A 22,180-nucleotide genomic window follows, 5' to 3' on the forward strand; every position below is an offset into this window, starting at 1 on the left:
CTCTTATTTTCCATACCTAAGATATATTAATCTATTATTATGTTGTTATTCTAAGATATAATATAAATATGTGCAATATTATGAAATGCAATTAAGGATGTTTTCTCTACAATGTTTTTCAGAAATCAAATTAACAATTACAACATACAACACCCAGAATACACTTTCTTAAATTTGAAGAACCTCTAAATATGAGATAAAAATAAATTATTTCAATAAAAATATCAGGTACTTTTTCTCTTGCATAGCATATCAGTCCAGAGACTTTGTTCCTTAAAGCAATAGGGCCATAATTATATAATTTATATTGGAAAAGAGACCTTTTATTTTCATTTGGCCTATACTGAAAATAAAATTAAACCTCTGTCTTCACAGGCATAACATTTTACAAAAATCTCTTCAAACAGTCTCATGGCTGCTGGACAAGAATTGAAAGTTTTTCCTATTAGGTTCCTTCAGTCCATGCAGCCTTGAATGCTTTTTGATGAAGAGTAGGAGAGTATTTAACATTGCAAAATGTCAGGGAAAATTTGTTATTTTTTCCATGATGTTTGAGCTGATGGAAACCTGAGGGTCTGGTTATTCCTAGGAATTCCTACTACCTCCATCTTTTCACTGAGTACCCTCATATTACGAAGGTGCTCAGAGAAATGGCTGGGAGTTTGTGTCTTACAGAGAGTGGAAGTAGTATCCTGCTATTCCTTGTTCTCTTTGCTCTAATGTAGGTGGTTGCACAAGCCTTAAATCTGGAGAGAATGGCCCAAGAAACTTGGGAATTTTGCAAGTTTTAATATTGTAATTTTTTTTTACACTTTTTCTTTTTTAAAGCAAGCTGTGTTGGACATGGAGACTTCTGTGGGTCTGAATGAACATTACTGATTCTGCCTTTCGTCAGGTTTCTCAGTTTGTATTGCTAGCCCTAAAGTCACAAGCAGTCTTTATGTTGAGATACATATCAAAGATTATGTAGCTTCTGAGCAGCTTTCTGAATTCTCTCTTTAACACTGTATGTAATGTAGACCTGGATTTTTGAGCAAAATAATCATGGTCTTCCTGGAAAAATGATAATGTAAGAGCAGACAGTTGTTGTAATATAGCAGTGTTTGAACAGTGAACAAAATATTTTGAATTTATGCAAAATAAGATACCAGTGTACATTCTGAAACAATTAAATGTTTCAACAATTATATGATGCAAAATACTTGTATGCCTTCCAAAACCTTTTTTTCCACTTATTTTTCCCTTAGAACATACTATGTATCTTTCTATTATTAAAAGAGAGGACTAATCATTCAACAGTAGGAAGACATTTAAATAATATACTGAGGAAAAATAGGTTCTATAAGTACATAGAATAATAATAGGACAGTACTGCTTATGCATCCTACAGTCTATAGGGCTTTGGTTTTCTACTTTGAGCTTTATATATTCAGTGCAAATAGAGAGTTTTAACTGCAATATGTGTGAATTTACTCTTTCCTCCCAATGCCAATTAATCTCACACCATATGACCCAGTTTATTAAAACATCTTTTGGAACAATTACCATAAGATCATATTAGAAACTATTTACATTATGTATGCTGCTACAAAACAGATCATGAAACTAACTTTGAAAAGAAAGAAAAGATTCATTCTGGACCTGTGATCACCTATCAGGGTGTGCCATTGTTGTGAGGTAAGAGACACTACTGTTTTCAACTTTGTATTTGTGGTTATAGTTGCCTTGCATGAATAATCCAAAAACATTCCCTGGAGAAGGACTTTTCAAATTTTAGTTTCCCTGTTTTTCTTTGTCAAGTAACAGTATGATACTTAAAAATAACCTGGCAGTGTAGTGATATATGCCATAATCTATTTATTGTAATATAAAGCTAGAATGTGTGTTGGTAACAAGCACGGTTGACTCTGCATCAGCAATGAATGTGTGATGACATTGAAGTCTGCTTTTTTGCATGACAGCTTTTTTTCTTTTTAAGTTTTTTCCCTCACCTTTAGAATGGTCAGAGTACTTAAACAAGTTTTTTGTAGCCTGCTATCTCCACACGTCCAGAACCATGTATTAAAAGAATACGTACATCGATATCATAACATTAGTTTAGCTAGAAAAAGCATGCTGGGCGGAAAGAAGAAAAAGCCGTTTGAACCTCAGTCTTCTACTCTAGTCACAGTTTGTGGATGTATGGTTATCTTTCAGAATACAAATCCTAGACTGCCCAGTGGTACAGTGCTTTGTATTTAAACCTTTTGAGAGAAACTCTGCAGACCGTTTCCTCTGTTCACGTAGCTATCATTTTTTTCTGTTTCTGCATTAGTCTCTTCTGATCTAATACGATCCCTGCACTTGCTTTTACTGACTGAAAGTGATAGTAATAACTGAAGTCTGTATATTCCCATTTCAGATTATTGTCTGTAATTTAGGAATATAGCTGTTCTGCACCAGAAAAATTGTCAAGATCCTTAATGTTACATTTCCTACTAAAAACACTGATAAAATTCAGCGATCAAACAGGAGACCCCTAACTGTGAGCTGATGAAGGAGAAGCACAGCCTCCGGTTTGCAAAAACGCGAAATCAAATTCAAGGCAACGAAATGTGACAAAGTCATTCGCGAGGCATAGATCCCACACGCTTAAGTCTCCGTGACCGCATTCTAGCTGGGGAAGGTAACTAGGCATTAGCGGTGAGGCGGGCAAGGCAGTGACAGCGGCGGGGCTCTGCGTGAGTCCCCCGCGTTTCAGCCGCGCGGGGACGGTTGTTTCCCAGAGAAATGAACTCACCTGAGCAGCAGCGCGGCTTCCCACAGATAAAATCCCGAGACGGCGGCGCGGAGGTACCTCATCCGGGCCATGCTGCTCGCAGGCGCTGGCCAGCCCTGCCGCGGACGTGTCCGCGGCATCGGCGGCGCGGCGCGGGAGGCGCGGCGCGGCGCGGGCGGCGGCGGCGCGGCTCCCCGCGGCGCCCCAGCACCCTGGAGAGCTCCGGCGGCTCCGCGCCCGCCGCCCGCTTAGCGCCCCGCCGCGCCGGGCGCCGTCCCGCTGGGCCGCGCCGCGCCGGCCCCGCCGCTCCGCATGGGAGCAGAGCGGCAGGCGAATCGCAGCCGGCCAGACGGGGCCGAGCCGCGGCGGCGGCGGCGGCGGGAGCCCGCCCCCCGCCCGCCTGCCCCCGGCTCCTGCCAGCAGCAGCCGGCACCCCGCCGCCGGCCGCATGCCCGGGCGCGGGGGGCGCCGCGGCTCCCCGGCGGGAGGGAGCCTTGGCCCCCCCGCCCGCCGCCTCCCCCGGGAGCGCGCCCCGCGCGGCCGGTGGGGCTGGGCGGGGCGGGACCGGCGCGGGGCCGTGCGGCGGCCGGCGTGTGCGCGGTGGTCGTGCCCGGCGCGGCGGGGGTTTGGCTGCGGCCGGAGGGACGGGAGCCCCCCCCGCTCCGCCGCCTCCCCGCCTTGGCCGGCACTGCGCCCCCCCCCCCCCGGCCCTCCTCGTTTTTATGCTCAAAATAGACCCCGGCCCGGGTGGGTTCCCTCCTTTAGCACGGTGGGAAGATGGGTGTGTGTCGAGGGGGCTTACGCCTGCACAGGGAGCTCCCGGCTCAAGAGCTGGGGTGAGCTCACTGAGACTCGGGACTGCGAAAAGTTGGGGAACGGAGGACTCCTCTGCTTCACCTGTTGGGCTGGTGGCACGCTTTTCCTTAGGAAATGGGGAGCTAGGGCACACTTGCGTATTTGACTCTTCTTTGAAAGCACAGCCCCAACGGGCACTGGAAAAGCATAGCTTCTTCCATCTCTCATGATGGAAAGAGAGAAAATCTAGTACCATAAGACTGACTACCAGGGAAACTGTAAAAAAAGAGCATTTGAAAGTTTGGCTGGGGAGGATTCTGGGAAGGAGTGAAGGAAAGACTGTTATAAGAAGAGAACAGGAAATTTATTCCTGGGGAGAAGAGGGAGGAAAGGAGAATAAGTTTACAAGTATAGGTGACGGTAGGGAAGTGCTGTGATTGTGGTTATAGATAGTGGGTAGAGAAACAAAAATAAAATTTTATGCAAGCCAGGAACTATTTGCATTAGAAAAGGGTAAGGATTTATGAGTTCATACTGAGAAATATTGTTTGAGAAAATCATGTGGGAGTCTGTATGGTTTGTGCATGAAAGAAGGTGGCAGGTGTGTGAGGAAGGGCTGTTTCTGGGGGGCAGAGGGACAGAAGAGGAAAATATGTCTCAGGCAGTAGAGTGGGGGTACTCTTCCTAAGCGTAAATGGCAAAGGACTTTTATAAGGCCAGCAGATAAGGAGCCTTTGAACACCTACCTCATGCCTGGGAGAGCCAAGGGAAGGGGAATTCTGAGAACAGTTTAGGGACAGCTCTAGGGATATGTTAAATGTATCTGGCTGGGCATATCTTCCGATTAGTGTTTCCTCAGTAATATCTGCTGGCTTACCTTTTCCTTTGACAGCATTTGACAGCAGCTGCACTGCCCTATTGGTGGCCGCATGATTATCTCAGGCCTGAGCCTTACTTAAATTGTTAAAATACCGTAGAAAGCCCAAGTGCTGCAAAAGGGAGGAAAAGAAGATGTGGGGCAAAGGTTCAACAAGATTAGGAACATGAGCAAAGAGTAAAAGAAATTGAAATTGAGGAAAGTATGGTAAACTCATTACAGAAGAAGGAAGGTGGAAAGACAGAGAGTAAAATATGTAACAACTTTTACCCGGAATAGAAAAAAGAGATAAGGGACTACTGAGTAAAGGAGATGCAGTTAAGAACAGATAGCAAGTGTTTTAGAAGTAGGGTATTTCATTAGAAATCTTTAGAGGCTATCACATATTCCCCCTTCAGGAATATGACATTTTTTTGTTTCAAAAAAAAAAAATCCCACAAGTAGCGTTCACCTCTGTGCTTAGCCTCTGGTTTCCATTTTCCCTATATGCCTGTTTTTTCAGCCTTTCTTCACAGGTTGTTCTGGTAAGCATAATAACTAAATAATAATTCCTATCCTATTTTTAGATCCAGTTTGGCTGTCTTTGTTAGGCATCAAGTATATATAGAACTAACTTGCTTCCTTTGTTTCTCAAGCTTGGTTTTAGACATAGTGGTTATGTAAAAGGGGGAAAACAATTCAGGGACTCTTTCTATTCAGTACTCTAAGGTTATTGGTCCGCTTTGCAAGAAATTTACCTTTTGTTCTTATACTTCCTTCCCTCCCCACTCCCTGCCCTGGTACCAGCAATAACAAGAATCTGTTTAAACCTTCAGTTGAAAATATAATAAAAAAATGAAGAATCCCTCTATTTGCTCAAGGTCAATTTGGCAATGAAGGTGCTGTACTGAATCAGTGTACTTCCTTTGTATATTCAGAACAGTTGATTCTCTTTTCCCTTAAAATAAGTAATGAGTAAGGCTGTTTCTCAAGGCAGTGTTTATCTTTGTGCATTGTGTACTTCAACACTGAAGTGGTCTTACATTTCCCCAGGGCACTGAAGCAAGTGCATTTTTCTTACTATGCCATTAATTAATATTACTGGCATGAATTCTCTAGTTCTCCAATATGAACAGTTCTATTAATTATAAATATGAGCTCTACTTCAGATATGCAGGGTTCAAACTTTTGAAATCTGTTTGGGGAAAACATACACTTGCTTGTGCTTTAAGTAATAACTTGTCTGTTGCATAATTTTCTTCTGCTAGATACAAATGATGTCTTCAATTTTTAATTATTTCTAAGAACTACAGTGCTTTGGAAAGTTATCACGTAGGTAGTGTTGAATATTAAAGTACTCCTTTTTGAGTGGATTCAAACAGCCCTGCTTGACTATGAAAAGTTCCAGTTCAACAAAGCTCTCAAATGCATCCTGTGGTCTTCAATGAGATTAGAAGCATAGAAGCATTCTTAATGTTTAATCACAAGCTTTGATAAAATATTCCGTAACTGTTTTAAGTGCTTGAATTCACTGTTGTTTTAATTACAATACTTTTATTCTTTCCATATTACTCGTGGAAAACTTACCTGCTGTAATACAAGGCTGAACACATAGCCATGTCCAATCATTAGGAGAACTTTATGGTATCTCTTGATACTTCTGTTAGATTTTGTGAATTGAAAGGTGAGACTTGTTTGAACATCCACTTAAAAATTTAAATCCATAGGGTTTGACCATGATATCTCAAATGTTAATGATGTTCATTGACATAGGCCTCACATACGTGGATAAGAACATCATAAAATATCACTCTTCAAACATGGTAGGTGGTATGTATACATAAAAGCTGAGCTATGCAGTTTACTTGCAGTAGTATTGGAAGCCAGAAATTATTTAAATGTTTGTAATTAGTTGAAGTACAAAATTGAAAACACTAGTATGCTGAAATGAAGTTTTAACCAGAATGTATTAGTCTGTGTCAATCTCTAATTCTCCTATACAGAATACTTAGTCAACCAACACAATATAACTGATAGCCCTGAAGATTTGCTCACTTAGCCAAAATGTAGCAGCTCACTTATGATCTCTCTTCTTCTTCCTTCCTTTGACCAATCAGTGTATTACACTTATCTATATCCTAGCTAAATGCCACAATCAGCAGGTTATATAGCTAGTCTTTCTCTGGCACAGTGATATTTGGGTATATTTGCAAAGTAATACACTTGTGCATGTCAGCCTGAGAGATGTTCACCAAGAGTAGCTATGTTAAAGAGTAGCTTTAAGGTTGCTGGAGGTTTGTTTTAAATTCCCTAAACTGAATAAGTGAAGGAAATGATCTTGATGCTGTCTCACAAATCCTGGATAAGTGCTCTAGCAATTGGATTGTTGGCCATTTTGCATCTGTGACTGGAAATGAATGTTTCTAATTTTTCATTAAGAAAACACTAATAGACTGTCACTATCATCACAGTGGATTGCTTTTTTTTTGTCCCAAAAATGGGGATACTTGAAAAACTTAGTATATTTACCCTCAAAAAATGATTAATATAGGTCTATTACATAGAGTAGCTCACTTTAACAGCATGCAGTTTATACAACTGGATGCAAGATCGTGCAGCTAGTCAACAGCAACAATATGAAGAAGTCAATGTGCAGAGACAGGTTGAGGGATTACTGAATATAGTTTTTGGTGGGACCAAACAGCGTCCTTGTGGAAGACAAACTAATCATAGCAGTAGTGAGAAGGTGTTATTATCATTATAGTCTGCGCAATCCTAGAACACATTTTCAATGTTCAATAAGTTAAAGTAATCATTCTAGAAAGGTTTCTGCAAAGACCTACAAGAACATTACGGTTTGGGATATCTTTCTCACATAGTTTGAAGCAATTTCATCTATTAAAGGCAGAATGGTTTAGAGGTGTCTTTGTATATCTACACGGAAAAAAAGATTGTGAGGTGGAGGTAATTCTTTAAATAAGTAGGCATAGTGATTTAGCATGGCTGCAGTCTGACACAAGATGAATTCAGAATACAAAATATCCTACTTAGAAGCATTTAAACCCTTGAAACAACAAAGGAGCAAGTAGAACTGATTGCCTTTTAAAGTCTTTAAAGTCTTTAAATCTGGGTCAACCGTAAGTCCTGGGTCCTGATCCAGAAGCCATTGGGTAAAATTTGGTAAGCCCTGTTATTCAGAATTTCAGACTAAATGATAGTTCCAGCGTTAAAACATGTGACTCTGTAATTTTTTTTTTAACCGTGATAAACTGAGCTGCAAAGTTAAAGGTACTTGCTTTCTTACAAAAATAATAAATGACCTTATAAACATCGGATTGGCTTCCAAGCTGACAGAGTTGAAAACCATGTATATCATAATGGTAAGAAATAAAGATCTCATGTATATAGTCTTTTCCACACGCATATTGCCAGATTTGGACATTCCAGCGTTTTAAGAAGGTGTTGTGATGGAATATGACATCACTGTAGTTTTAGATCCTAGTTTTACTGAGACATGTTTGATTATGTTAATTAATCTGGCTTTCTCCAAAAACAGGATTCCCCAGGCTGTAACTCATTCAAGTGTGAAACCCCAGAGGCTTTGACCTATTATTAAATACAAAGCTACAAATAGAATAGGGTTTTTTTTATGGCAAAAACAACCCTGAAATAGAAGGGTCAATGTTAAAATATGGGAGTAACAGTCACTGAAGAGAAAATACAGTTGTTCGATGTACCTCAAAAAGCAACAACAGGCTTAACAACATATTTCAGTCCCTGAAAATAAAGAAGTGGGGGGGGGTCTTTAAAAGAGCATTTGCCAGTGTTGTCCATAGGAAATGTAGGTGCTGACTACAAGGCTGTAATGTAATATTTTTCAAAATGTGTTAGCTCACAAGCAAGACTTGGGGTGACTAAAACAAGCAGATTTGTTAGTCTGTTTTGTTTGACTGTTAGCTGTTGCATTTAATTTCTAGGTGCACACAGAGTAATTGTTGTTACTTCATGGATAATTAAATTATCAATATCTTAACAAACTGAGAAATGGCCAACATATTGTATGCATTTTTATTGAGATAGTTTTTCTTCTCAAGCGTAAGAAGGATTGTTAAGCCTAAATTCTCTAGTGCAGATGCAGTCTCCCAGTTCCAGTGGTAACTGATGTTATAACCATTATGTTCTTTAGATCTGTGCTAAACTATATGAGAATCTAATTCCTGGGGAGAGTTACAGCAGTAAGAGAAATTAAAATGCAGATAGATGTTCTATACTTTCCTCTCACTGCTAGAGCTGATCCACTCTTAATATCAGCGGTATATTTTGGGGTAATAATGTATCACATAAAGTGTACCTACAGCATGATTTGGAAAAGATAATAACAAGGGAGAACAGATCAGAAACTGCAAGCAAAAAACTCACAGTCACATAAATAACAGGCATATACATAAAAGTACCACTGTTATATTGTCTAATATCTAAATATACAACTCTTACATTACTATTGCATATTATTCATGATGTTTACAAAATGTATGCTTGTATATTCACTTTGTATGAAGACAGCTAAGCGAGGAAATAAATAGAATGTGAATTTGTACTCCATAAGCACCAGGCACCACTGAAAAGAAATGCTGAAGTGTAGCTGAGGTGTTTGTATTTGCCATAGCGTCTTGACTGCCTTGAAGTAAAATCTCATCTTTTCTTTATGTGCTCATAAATATAGAATTTGCTAATGAGATTCAATAGGAATTTAGCATTTTTCTCTCTTGTTTTCCAAAAATAAGAGAACAGTGATCTAACAGGGGGGCAAAAATGCCTATCAACAACTGTGCACAGGGGTATCAACAGCAGAAAGATTTTCATGCTTTGTTATTGCCTCCATTTATTAATCAAGTCTTCAATCCGTTAAACATTGTGTTTAGCTCAAAGCAAGTGAGCTGTTCTACTGGAGTCAGCGGCTTTGTTAATATTTTGCTGGCTCAAGCCTCAGGGGAGACGATTCCTGCTTGGTAGTGAGCGTTTGCCTTTTTTATTTAATTACTCCTTGTAATTATAGCAGGACAGTGTTTAAACATCCAGACTGGCCTGCCGTCTTCTCAGTGTGAAACTTTAAGCTTCTTCCATTTTTGGAGCGCTACATATTTTTGCCCGTGAGATAGGTTTATTTATAGAATTAATTAAGAAAATAAAATTAATTAATAAAATAAAAATCAGTTGCATACACAATTAACTTAGAGAAGCAAATTGTGCATGCATAAATTAACTCATGGATTTTGATGCTAGAAATATGATTGTCTGAATGTGTAAAATGTAGTTTTGGTTGAGATAGTTTTAGTGATACAGCTGAAAATGTCTGTGGATCTTGTAAAGATCTAAAAATTATTATGAGAACACCTCAGTCTTTTGTAACTGAGGTTATATTGATATTTGTGCATAAGACAGGGATTAGATATGATATTTTCAAAACCTGCTGGTGTTGGACTAACTTTGTTTCTATTGGCGTCTTTAAATCTTTAAAATTAAAAAAACCAAAAAATATTTTAAAAAAGAAGAAATACTCAAGTAAGTATCTCTCAGTGCCCACAAACAGATTCAGCAAAGTCATAGTGACAGCATGAGTATATGCAAGGAAGGAGTCAAGCCTGGCCACCCCAGGTTTCCTCAGGTTTCCTAGCCATACTTGACACCAGTTTTCTCACTAGTGCAGAAAAGTATGAAGATTTTTTCATCATGTTCTGAATTTTAACAAACACAGCTACAAACTTAGGGAGACAGTGAATTCTACAGACATAGACCAAAGTGGAAAATCTCCCACTAACTTTTCTCTCTCTCGTTATGATCTGTGCTCCGCTCCAATATTTCTACTGAGGTACCTGAAACGTCTAGCATAAGGATAGAGAGGGAGAGAGAGGGAGTGGGACAGGTATTTGTTAAATCTCATAGTACTGATGTAGGCCAAACACATATGAATAAAAGGGACTTTCAGACATACACTTTGAATAGACATTCAGGTCTCCAGTAGTTTTTCACATAAATCTATTACAAATTTTATGAGCTATATAAACGGTCATGTATGACCCTTTTAATTCTTGTATGACTTTAATAATTGACAGGGTATCTTTTATAATGATCTGGGAGTTGATTCCGAAAATATGAGACCTGAGTTAGCTCTTAGTTTGGTAACAGGATGTTACTTCATAAACATTGCTGTTCAAAACTGTTTTTCAGAGCTGTGACAGGGAACCAAACTATTTTTGTCCACTTTTTCCTGAGTAGCTCTTCTCAAACACTTACATTTTGACATCTGTTGACCAAATACTTTTTCAGGTAATTAATTTGCTGGAAAATGAATTTTTACAGTCATAATTCATTACATAAAATTGTTTATATATATATATTACTTTTATATGGAATGAGCAGTTAACTACATATTTTGACTTGTTTATAAGGGATTGGACCATTGGATCATTCGCATTGTCTTTTTTTCTGGCCTTCTCATCGTTCATCACTACTCAAGAATCCTGCACAGGAAGACTCCTTCAAGAATTATTACAAATGAACATTATCCCTGAAACTAAACAACAGAATTAAGTGGAATCATTACTGTTCTCTACAGTGGAATCATTACTGTTCTCTACAGTTCTCTACAGTGACTGAACTATTAGCCAGTTCCAGTTGGGCAGAACATGAGCTATAATAATTTGTAAAATGGATTTAGTATGTAAAGTGAAATTTTATGCATAGAATATATTGCCATAACACCCCTTAAATTACAGTCCTGTTACAGCAAGTGATGCCTTAATATAGAGCAACCTTAGGATTTTGCATAATGTGTTCATGTGAGCAATCCTGCTGAGGTAAATTACGAACTATATCTTCAGTGAAAGTACTGATATGTTTTCAGAAACGAGTTTTGGAGTACCAGTGAGAACTTTGTCAAGGGGAAGTGAGATCCTGTCCCTCAAACTTGCTCTGCTACAAGTTGAGGGAAAAGAACCTGCATGAATAACAACTCACATTTGGGCTTAAGACCCAATTTCAGCTCTGACATTCCTCAGCCCTTGCAAACCCAGCTCATAATATCATAGTTCTGCAGATCCTTATCAGCCATAGGTTACCTTGCAGTCCGCAGGATTTTGAATATATTCATGATCTAAATCTGAGATAAGCTATGGTTTAGTCATCTGTGTTAACTTCTTTCTTTTCTTTTTGGTAAAGTAAACCATCAACTAGACCTTAAAATAAAGTTGACAACATCTCTTATTATATGAAGATTCATGTTTCCAGTGTTATTCAGTGTCATAAAATCATTAAGAGATGTACTCTTCCATTGTGATTCAGAGATTAAACTGTGTCTCAGTAAAATTCAAAAGGAGCAAGATCAATATATGATCAATAAATTCAGCAAAATCCAGTTTCTGTAAAAGGTAATAATTGTTCTTGATCTGAACCCACATTTTTCAGGGAGAAAGATGTTAATCACCAAAGTAAAGGGTGCATGATATTTTGAAAATTTGTATATAATAGTGAACAACTTCACATACATCATTTTCATCATTGGTATCACATCTTGAAAATAAGGGATTGCACAAGTATTCACAAATGATTGGAATTTTTTCATTACAAACTAAATGTTCTACGGGTAATAACTTTCCTTTTAGCAGTGATTTTGGTACAGTCTTACAGTGGCACAATTTACCAGTGGAATTTATTATCTTTACTTATTATTATTCTTTATTAATTTTATTATTAATTACTAAATGTGACAGATCAGAGCACTAAAATCTACAGGAGTAGCACAGCATTCAAATGCTAGTGATTAGTCATGGTTATGCTGTCTTAGATTATCTTAGCATACCTTAGTTTAGCTTATCTTAGCTATTTTATGGTTATCTTAGCTTCCACTTAACCATTTTCACATAGAGTGCTATCAGTAGAGTTAACTATGAATGGGAAACCACTTTTTGGGACACAGAGGAGGACTACCCTGTAGAGTTTACAGTCAAAATGTTTTTTTGATATTCTTTGTGATTCTATATGACTTAGCATATGAAGCATATGAAGATACCTTGCTATTTCAGGCAATCGTACTATGTAAACTCATCCATTGTTTGGCAGGTTTGGGTTCCAATGTAAAATTACCTAAGCCATTTTCTGCTGCTACTCTCAGAAGGGTAATATTTCATTGCTTTGATGATTAGAAACTTTTTTCTAACTTCCAGCGCTGATTTATTCCTGGTAAGTTTACATCCACTTGTGGTTTTCTGGTTGACTGGTTGTTTTTTGTCAATATTATTCTTTTCCTTCCTTTGTGTTTACTTCAGGAAATGTGTTCAGAGAGCTTTCATTTTGCGTGACCAAGTGCACCAAGCTCCTTCCGTCTACTAAGAAGCTTTTCTCCCCTTTTTCCAATTTGAATTCTTTTTTCTTAAAGCTAAATGATAAGAATAAAATGTAGTACTCTAAGTAAGCTCAGCCCAGGACTTTACAGAATGGCATTACTACTTTCCTAAAAAATAAATTTTCCAGTATATAAGGAAATCCCAAGAGAACATTCCAGACAGGTGAAGTATTCATCTGGAACCAAGCAAAGAAAACAAACAAAAACATCTCTGTTTACAGGTTCTGGACCTTTCTGTCAAATGGTCTTTCAGGTTTCTTGCTTGGTCCTTCATTCGTATTCTTCAGAGCTTAACTCATGGAATCTACCGGATTCAATGGCTTTTTCATGAAAGCAATTTATCAATAACTGTATTACATTCTGAAGAGTGTTATAACAATAAGTGATGATGACTTAGGTCTACACGTAGGGCTAGATTTCCTGTTGCGGTGTAGCTGTTCTGTTCAGTCTGATGCTAAAGTTAATGTCAATACAACCCTCTGTTGAGTTTACTGTATCATTCGGGCAGCCAAAGCTCTTGTGTCTGACCCTGCCTGCAATCACACCAGGAAAAACATACCTAGCTTACAGAACTGGGAGACATACTCGTCCCTTGCTTTAGCCCCTAGTTGCTGTTTTGGTCTACTGAATACATTAGCCGTAGCATGAGTACACACAATGATTGTTACAGTTTGGCAAGGTAAGAAGAATAAAAAGAGGGTCAGCATACAAAAAGAAGGATTCTATTTCTTTCCATGCATATTCCAAAATTACAATGTGGGCAGTTTATCTGCATAACAACACCTGACACTTAGCATTCCAATTACTCAAAGATTCATCAGCTCACTTCAATTTATTTGATATATTTCAAATGCCAAAGAATATTTTGACTATGCCAGGAATAAAATGTCAGACCCCTCAATAAGCACCCCAAAGGGTGCATTCATATAGGCTTATGTCAGGGCCCTGAGGATACTAATGAGCCTTAACAACCCTGACCAGCCTCACCTGGGACCCCCACCCACTAATAGGCCTTAACAGCCCTGACCAGCCTCACCTGGGACCCCCACCCACTAATAGGCCTTAACAGCCCTGACCAGCCACACCTGGGACCCCCACCGGTACTCTCTGCCCATGGCCCAGGACCCTATTTCAGTTGAACCCAGGGTCATCACCCTCTACCTCAGTGATACTGAAGTGTGACTGCTCCAGTTCTGTCTTGACCTTGAACCTAGGTTGGAGCTGTGTCTCCAGTTCCCTCTCCAGCCCTATCTCCTGCTGTTCCTGGATGGACCCCAGACCTGGTTCATCATTTGCCATGTCAGGGGCTGTCTGTGCACCCTGTTGCCAGCACCTGGCCCTGCTGATGCTGCTTGGGTGCGGCAGGACTGTACCCACCGGTGCGGGCACGGCCTGGGCTAGCGTTGCCCTCAGCTCCTGGCTTGCCTGCCCTGAGGGAGCAGCTAGCCCTCGCTGCTCCCTCACGGCTGGTTGCACGTGTTGCTAGAAGCTTGCAGATTTCCAGGAAACTGAGAAGTCTGTCTGTGAAAGTGAGTTTGGAAGTGGGTGTAAAAAGCTTCTGTTCTCACATGGTAACACATTATACTTCTGCTAATGCTATGAAAGCCTGGGCTTTGAAGAGCTGTATACAGCCTTTTGAAGGGCTGTATACAGCTTGCCCTACCTATGTCTGTACAGTGGTGATTTAAAAAATGTGCTGGTAACAGCTACTCTCAGAAAATACATTCATTATTGTCGTCGTCGTCGTCTTCTGTAAACCTCAATGGTATAGAATCATGTCTAGTTTTCAAAAATAAAATTACTAAAGTTCTATATATCTGACTGAATTTCATTCTTTTTTCAGTATTAATGTATATTTATTACAGCAGAGTATTAAACAAAAATAGGTGAGTTTATGTATATTATTCTATTTTGAATGCTGATAAGCTATTCATAAAGGGGAAGATGATGCATAGCCACAGTCTGATGGAGGATACTGTTTTAAAAAATTTTAATAAAAATCACGTTAAAGTATAAGCAAAGCTTAAGGTGCTTATACAAAACATGTTTAAAATTCATAAACTTCCTGAAGCAAAAACTCACCTGTCTCCTATAAAACAAGATTTTTGAGAAATGCACCAGATAATAAAACATTTGCAAATGACACCACTTTTAGGGGAGAAAAGTTGAGGGGGAGGATTAGTCTTTCTAGGTAGACTCTCCTGAAGTGCAGCCCCCACCATTCTGCTCTAATTCACATGCCAGGTGGAGGCTGGTGTAACTGCAAGAAGCATCAGACATTCAGCAGGTGAATTAAATTACTCAATTAAGCTTAACAAGGTAACAAAAAACCCTGGATCCAGCTGCTGCTGCTTTTTTTTCTTTTTCTTTTTTTTTTTTTCTTTTTCTTTTTCTTCCCTCTCCTAACCTTAGAAAGAATAGGTCAGATAGGCTGTTGTGGGGCTGCCCTGAGTTGCTGGAGAGGTACAGCTACTGAAGACCTAAAAAGGTACTTAACTCAAGGACTATTTCTCTGTCCCTCTCTGTCTCTTTTTTAAGATTTTTTTTTTTAATAGTTCATTAATGGTTCATTCATTTCATAATGAAATGTTTTTTGTGGTGGGTTGTTATTGTTTCCTTCAGAAGATTACTCTTTGAAGTTGCATTATGAGGAGGTAGATTTCTTTGTATGTTTTCTCTTTATGTTAAATATTTTAATTAATGATTTAATTAAAATTAAGTGACTTCCTAGGTGCAGGGACCCATCATGTGTAGTAATGTTTCTGAGGCAGGGGAGCCTGATGAAGTTAACTTCCTACTGTTTCTTGGTAATATTTTTCTCTGACAAATTTTAGGGGTGCCTTGAAATCTTAAAAAATTCTATTCTGGTTTTGGAGGATTTTAGTTTTTTTTTTTTTTTAAGGTTTATCTGTGTTTCTCTTGGGCATTTTTATCCTGTGGAAAAGCTTGGAGAAAGTCACTGCTTTCATGTAGTGTTTTCTTTCTATTACAGTCTTCAGTGCGGATCCTACTATACAGAGGCAAAGCAGGAGTACAGATAAGGGGAGGCTGTGCTCCTGAGAGCTGGCTGGCTAGTAGTGTGAAAAAGGCACTAGTGATCTTTGGGCTTTCCACCCTACTGTTATTTTCCTGCTTGCCTATTTCATTGTGTTAATTCTCAAATCACTCTGCCTCCTGGCTTGTACTGACCTGTGCGTCCATCCTTATTTTCAGTATCCCTGATACATGTTTATGAGGAGATGTGTGTGTAGTTCTTTGATCTTTCCTGAAGCTTGAACTGATATTTAGATTTTTTCACGTCTATTGGCTTGTACCTAAAGGTTCCCAGCTAATGCTGTTCGCCACTAAAATGCAAGTGCTTCCGAGGGAACCACATTCTGAAAAGGGCTTGTGATATGACTTAGCTAAAACATTTCCTAAATTGGTATTGGTTCTGTTCCTGTTGTTTCTAGGAGTTGCTTGGTTTTGCTCTTCTCCTTTTACTCTAAACAGAGAACGTTAGGATGACTATTCCTCCAAACTGAGCACAAATAAAGTGGAAGTGAGTATAGGTAAAAGGAGCAGTCCTATGGACTGATACAACCAAATAGCAATGCAGTATAAAAGTGCAAGTGCTTACCTATGACCAAACAGGATGTGGTGTGAATTTTGGCTACAGGACTAGAACAGTGGGCTGTGTATGTATGTACACACATGCTCCTCCTACTGTATATACACCTACAAAGCAACGGGGGTGAGGGTACAAGGTGTACTTTTAGTGTATTTTGTGATACCAGAGTTTGACTTTGAACCCTGCACAATTCTAGAGATAAGACAAGAATTAATATCAGTTTATTGTAAGTGCTTCAGTTATATCCAATTTTGCAAAATAAATACTTCAGGAATGTGCAGGTTGTACTGTTTTTACTTCAGACACTAACAGCCTGGAGGAAAAAAGTCATAAAATAGTGATTGGAAATGTGCAAAGGAGCAGGTTGAGCTATCTTAAAGCAGGAAAAAACAGCATAATGAGGATTAGAGGTGAAAATATTTTCATGGCATTTCCCTTTTTTCATTCTCATTAATGGTATTTCTTGCCACAGTTTTCATCAGAAGGTAAAGAAAATCCTGTATGACAGCCCTGAAAATAAGCGAGAAATATATCTATCCTATGGGACATAAGCTCTTGGAACAGGTGACACCTGGATGGACCAAATTCAAAATGGCTTACAGTGACAGGGAGCTGTGGTCTGTATACAGAAGTGATATTGTAGAGTGATTCATACTTTCAATTTGAAGGTGTGAATGTGCAGAGCTCAATTAGTCTATGCTGGGTGAGCAATACTGAGTGGATTTTTGTGAACTGTTTCTGGGAATAAGAGAAATTGAAGGAAAAAGTGCAGTATGAACGTATGAATAGCCTTGCATTATAAATGTAGCATGTCAGTTCCCCAGGTGGGATTTCCAGCAGTGTAAGGCCTATTAGTAGTAGAACCAGGGAGGCACTAATAGCAAAAAGCAAATTAAACTGTGCCTCAATAGAGTTAGAGTAGTACAGACTTCAAGAATATAAATTAAAACTGATACTATCACCAGCTCTTTTCTTGCCTTAATCTATGCCACAGCTTCATGCCCCGTTAGGGAAATGGAATGAGGTACAGAATTCGACAAAAGATTTGAATGCTATTCGCAGGAGAAACTAAGTATTTTGTGGAATTGGCTATAAAAAAACCAAATCTATTTGATATAGCTATCTGGCTGTTGTAACATTTAAGATTAGCTGGACAGTATTTTAATAAGAGATGCTGGAATAGGATGCATATTGAAATCTAGGTGAAGTTCTCTAACTTGGAGAGTGTGTAGCTATTTTCAATTCTGGTATATAATATTATTTTTTGCTTTCTGGAGCCTAAACTGTAAAAAAAAAATTATTTTTTGTTTTTTATCTGCTTCTTGGCACAGCTGAATGATGGAGTACAGATATGAGATCAGGCCAGCTTGTTGAATACAGTTCTAGTGAGGGATGCAAAAGGAAGAGATCACATTTGGGAGATGTTATTTATGGGATTTTCAGCTAGACTTGTCAAGCTGGAAGCGTTACTCGGTTTACTTGAATGCCAAGATTCCTCTGCTAGAGGAAGATCGAAACTATTGTAATAAAGAAAACTCTTAGCAAAAATAACTCATTCAACAAAAGCTTTCAAGGATTCCTTAACTATCTTTTCAGTAGCTACAGCAACAATATGCATTTAAGAAAAGACTATTACCTCTGCTTAGTTAAAACAACATTCAGCAACAGTAGTAGCAGATAAATTTTCATATAGGTCAGGAGCACTCTTTCTGCAACTGGAGAAAAACCATCTACATGCTGCATTCACAAAGAAGTGGTAATATAAAGGGTGTGTGTGAAACGGATCCCAAGCGCTCTATGCTGGCTGACTTTAAAGTATCTCAATTCTGTATTTCCTCAGCTCTTAGTAAATTACTTACCTGTTTTACAATCTATTTCAGTATCTCACAAAAATTGCAATGATTAGAGTAGGCTCTAATGCTTCTGAAAGGTGCAAATGTCTTAGAGAACACTTAAAAATAAGGTGTGAGAATTCTTGTGTTCAGAAATATTTGAATGAAAACCCATCAGGAATACTGACTTCAGCTATGATAGTTATTTTTCTTTCAACATTAAAACATCAGGCAAAGTACTTGTGAAGTATGTAACTGGAATTCTGTAATGGGTGCAGAGAAAGGAGGAAGGCTTTAGAAGTGTATTTGCTGTTGGATAATGGCCAAGCCTAGACAACTTGAGCAGTTATATGTTTATAGTGCATGTGGTTTTTGGGCTTTTTGTTTGTTTTGTGCTTAAATCATTGCATTTGAAACTGCTGAGAAGTAATAACAAGCAGTGAGCTTTGAAAAGGCCATCATTTCAACAGAACCAGCATGACCCTTGTGTTTTATAATCACTTTTTATTTGAAGGTAGTGCATTTTTGCTTGGTACTTCAGAAAAATGTTTTCCAACTGTCATGCATTTCTATATAACTGTGGGAGCCTACTTTGAATAAGTAGGCCTTAAGGTGAAACAAGTGCAAAATAGAAAAAAAATATTGGGTTATTAGAATCAGTAACAAAGCTACTTGATGGCTGCTGGTTGTAGGTAGCCATAATGTCCTTTGTGGAAAGAATGCAAATGTGAATGACATCCCTAAGTTAAAACGCAATGCAGACATCTTGCAAAGTCAGGGGGGAAAAGTGAACTAAGTCGAGAAGTTACACTTTCTTTGGAAGCCCTGCCACATTTGGAACCTGGCAAAAATTCTTTGTGCTGACCCATAGAGACTAGAAATGGGCTTCTTGGGTTTCTTTATAGTGAACCAGATTCTTCTGGACACAAGACAGGCAAAAGTCAGATGTTTGAAATGTTTCTCAGAAAATAAGCCGTTTTCAAGGAGCTTATCTCAACAGGAGTGAGTGAGCTGTCTTCCTGATGGCAATGCCATGCAGGTTTTTTCAGCATTATGTTCAAGGTGTTTGTGGTGTTTTGTTTGTTTTTTAAGATACAGCTATTGCAGGTAAGTGTTTCAAGCTGTGTGCTTGTCTTCATTCTTTGAGTATTTATTGAAGGAAAGTAAATGGAGGACTTCCTTTCACACCAAGGCATTCATAGCTCTCCGAAGGTCTTTACAGGACTCTTATCAGCTTATGCTGACCACTTGCAGATGTTGATGCTTCTTGTCAGGATAACTTCTGAACAATTTATGTTTATCAATTTGCGGCTGGGGCTAGAGGATTTTTTTTTCCTATTAAGAGAATAGCTTTGAAATAAGATTCTTTTTTTTTTTCCATGGGATCTTGTCATAAATTAGGGTGAACTTTAGCTAGTAGCTATTGAAATACCTTGCAAGAGATCACTCATATGAATCCAGGTAAAGCCTGAGGTTGCCTTTCAAAGCAGCCTATGAAATTAAAAGCTATTTAACAATGACGTGCTCAGGGCTCCTATTTAAGTCTTCAGATACCAAATTACTTCTACCATACTTTCTTGTCTGAATCTACAATACACACTCTATTCCCATGAGAATAATTCAGTATCCCCAGAATCTAACCCGAGGGCTTTTATGTCTGCATATATTTTACAGATTTCCAATAAATGCCATTTAAGTAGTCAGTCAGATTGTTTTATATATAATATTTAAATTTCGTTAGTCTAGTGAAGAGTTGTCAACTGGTTTTGCTCTATTAATTGTGTAAGTACTGAAGCATTATTCACTTGAATAAATAGATAAGAGACTCTTGAATTCCTTCTAAGAGACTTGCTTTGCGTTTTTCTTTCTCTTGCATGATAATCAGAGTATTAACTCTGAGTATCTCCTATTAAGTCTGATTAACTCCTGTAGTATAGGAGCTTCTTTTAGGTAGTGCAAGTCTTCAGCCTAGCATGGACTAAGATTTTTTCCCTCTTCCCTCCACCGTACTTTGTCTGCCTTTTTTTGAGGTAAAAATGTTTTCCTTCCTTAAAGGAGATGACAAAGGCTCCAGACTCCTCTGCTTGCCAAGCTAGCTGCTTGACTTCTCAGTCTTGAACTTTATTAAAAAACGCAGTATGCTATGGAGGATATAAAAGCTATTTATAGAAACATCTAACTTTTACAAGTGTATGAATGTGAAAGGCTTGATGTGAAAAATCTATTAAATAAGCTTAGTGCTAAGCATCAGTTGCAAGAAAAATTCACCTGTGCCCTCCAACCTACAAATGGTGCCAGAGAGTTCTGCAGGTACTTTTGTCACGCTTACTTAATGAAAATTGCTTCAAGCTATGCTGCTTTCACATTGACTACTGAGAACACCAAATTGGCATGAAGCAAGTGTCTGTGTGCATGCCAAAGTGAACTCACCAGGAAAATAACTTATCTTCTCTGTAGTTTTTCCTTTAAAGTGTTATCTTTCTCCAATAGGAAAGAGAAGGTGAGGAAATAAAGATTTGTTTGGCTTTCAGTTTTGACAAACATAATTATTACTTCTGTTAAGTGTAGAGGCAGCCTGTTGAGGAAATTTGCAAGTATTCATATGTGTTTCTAATTCAAACTTTAGAAGGAAAAGACATGAATTGACTGTGCATAAACAGACTAATTCCTTACTTTGCTATATTGCAGTCTTTGCACTGGATGCTGGGTAGGAATAAAATCTAACAACAAGAAGTTGAACAGCAACTGAAGGCAGAAATTAGAATGCTTTCCATAATCTAGGAAGACTGCTATCTAATGACTGTAGTTCTTCTTTCTTTTGATATTACCCACTCTTAAAGAGAAGACATGATCATACCAAAAAAAAAAAAATTGCTGTCTTCAAAGAACTTCCTTTCCTGAAGAGGAAACAATGCTGCAATTTTTAGTGGCTTGTGAGGCGATCTGTGAAGAGAATTCCCAGTACAACTACATTAACTTGTTAGCTGAGAAGAAAATACAATGAAGACATTTAGGTTTTTGTTTGTATTTTTCTCAGATTGGTGTAAATATGTGCTTGTGGTGTTTTTTTAATAAAAAAAATTCACAAAGGCCTTGGAGAGAATTCTTTGAAGCCTATTTAAAAAAAAAAATTTGTACATGCCAGCTGCCTCTGCACATAGACACTTGTGCAGCTTGGAGATTGTAAGCATTTATCTGTTGTTATTGCTAATTCTAACAAACCTCTGACATATGGTGTGACGCTTGAGATTACTGCCATCATATTGCATAACTGCCAATTTTGTAGTAGTCTGTAACAGGAAAACTGTTAACGTGCTATGAATTTGTAAAATCTCTTTAAAAGGATTGGGTGTTATCTGAAGTGATTTCTCCAATATGTTCAGCAGGATGTCTGGTCAAGGGTGTTGGCTAAATAGCATCTGTACTGTCTAGATAGAAATAGAAGCTTTGTGGCAATACATGCGGATGAAACGCTTCCCACCAGCAGGCACATGGACTCAGGCTTGTGAAATGACTGATTCTGGTAAGTTTTAACCTACTGCAGGGGCTACTGTAGTTCCAGGTTGTAAGATTTTTTTTTTAAAAAATTGAAGCAAACTGTTAACTAGATAACTGAAGTCTCTGCCTTCCTATCTCAAGAATGGGAGACCCAAACTATAGTTCTATGCAGGCAAAACCCACTTAATTTCCAGGGCGGTAAAGTATAATGGTTTTGAGATACTATTTAATTAAGTGTAATTCAGAATTATTAGCACTAACAGTTATTATTACTTGTAACAGTTTAGTGACTGTATGGTAAAAGTACTTGACTGGTTTGTTAGCAATGCCCTTTACTTAAGAGAAGTGAAATAAAGTCCTTTGCACAGGTTAACACGACACAGAAGGCCACACTTTTACTAGGCTAAGCAGACAAAAGTGGTAGTTGCCT

At 38.5% G+C, this 22,180-nt stretch overlaps 1 protein-coding gene across 3 annotated transcripts in view; it reads right to left on the bottom strand.

Annotated features, from left to right (window-relative positions):
• Positions 1–22,180, bottom strand: part of GLRA3 (glycine receptor alpha 3) — a 256,177-nt gene that overhangs the window by 101,629 nt on the left and 132,368 nt on the right. Inside the window, exon 1 of one of the 3 annotated variants that reach the window (XM_068942518.1) lies at positions 2,780–2,898. The exons of 1 other annotated variant lie outside the window; for it this stretch is intronic. In XM_068942518.1, the coding sequence (XP_068798619.1) occupies positions 2,780–2,898 (119 nt within the window). Of the gene's footprint in view, positions 1–2,779; positions 2,899–22,180 lie in introns of those variants that run through there. One more of the 3 variants, XM_068942520.1, reaches the window with a different exon arrangement.

Source organism: Struthio camelus, chromosome 4 (assembly GCF_040807025.1).
Source record: "Struthio camelus isolate bStrCam1 chromosome 4, bStrCam1.hap1, whole genome shotgun sequence".
NCBI lineage: Eukaryota > Metazoa > Chordata > Aves > Struthioniformes > Struthionidae > Struthio > Struthio camelus.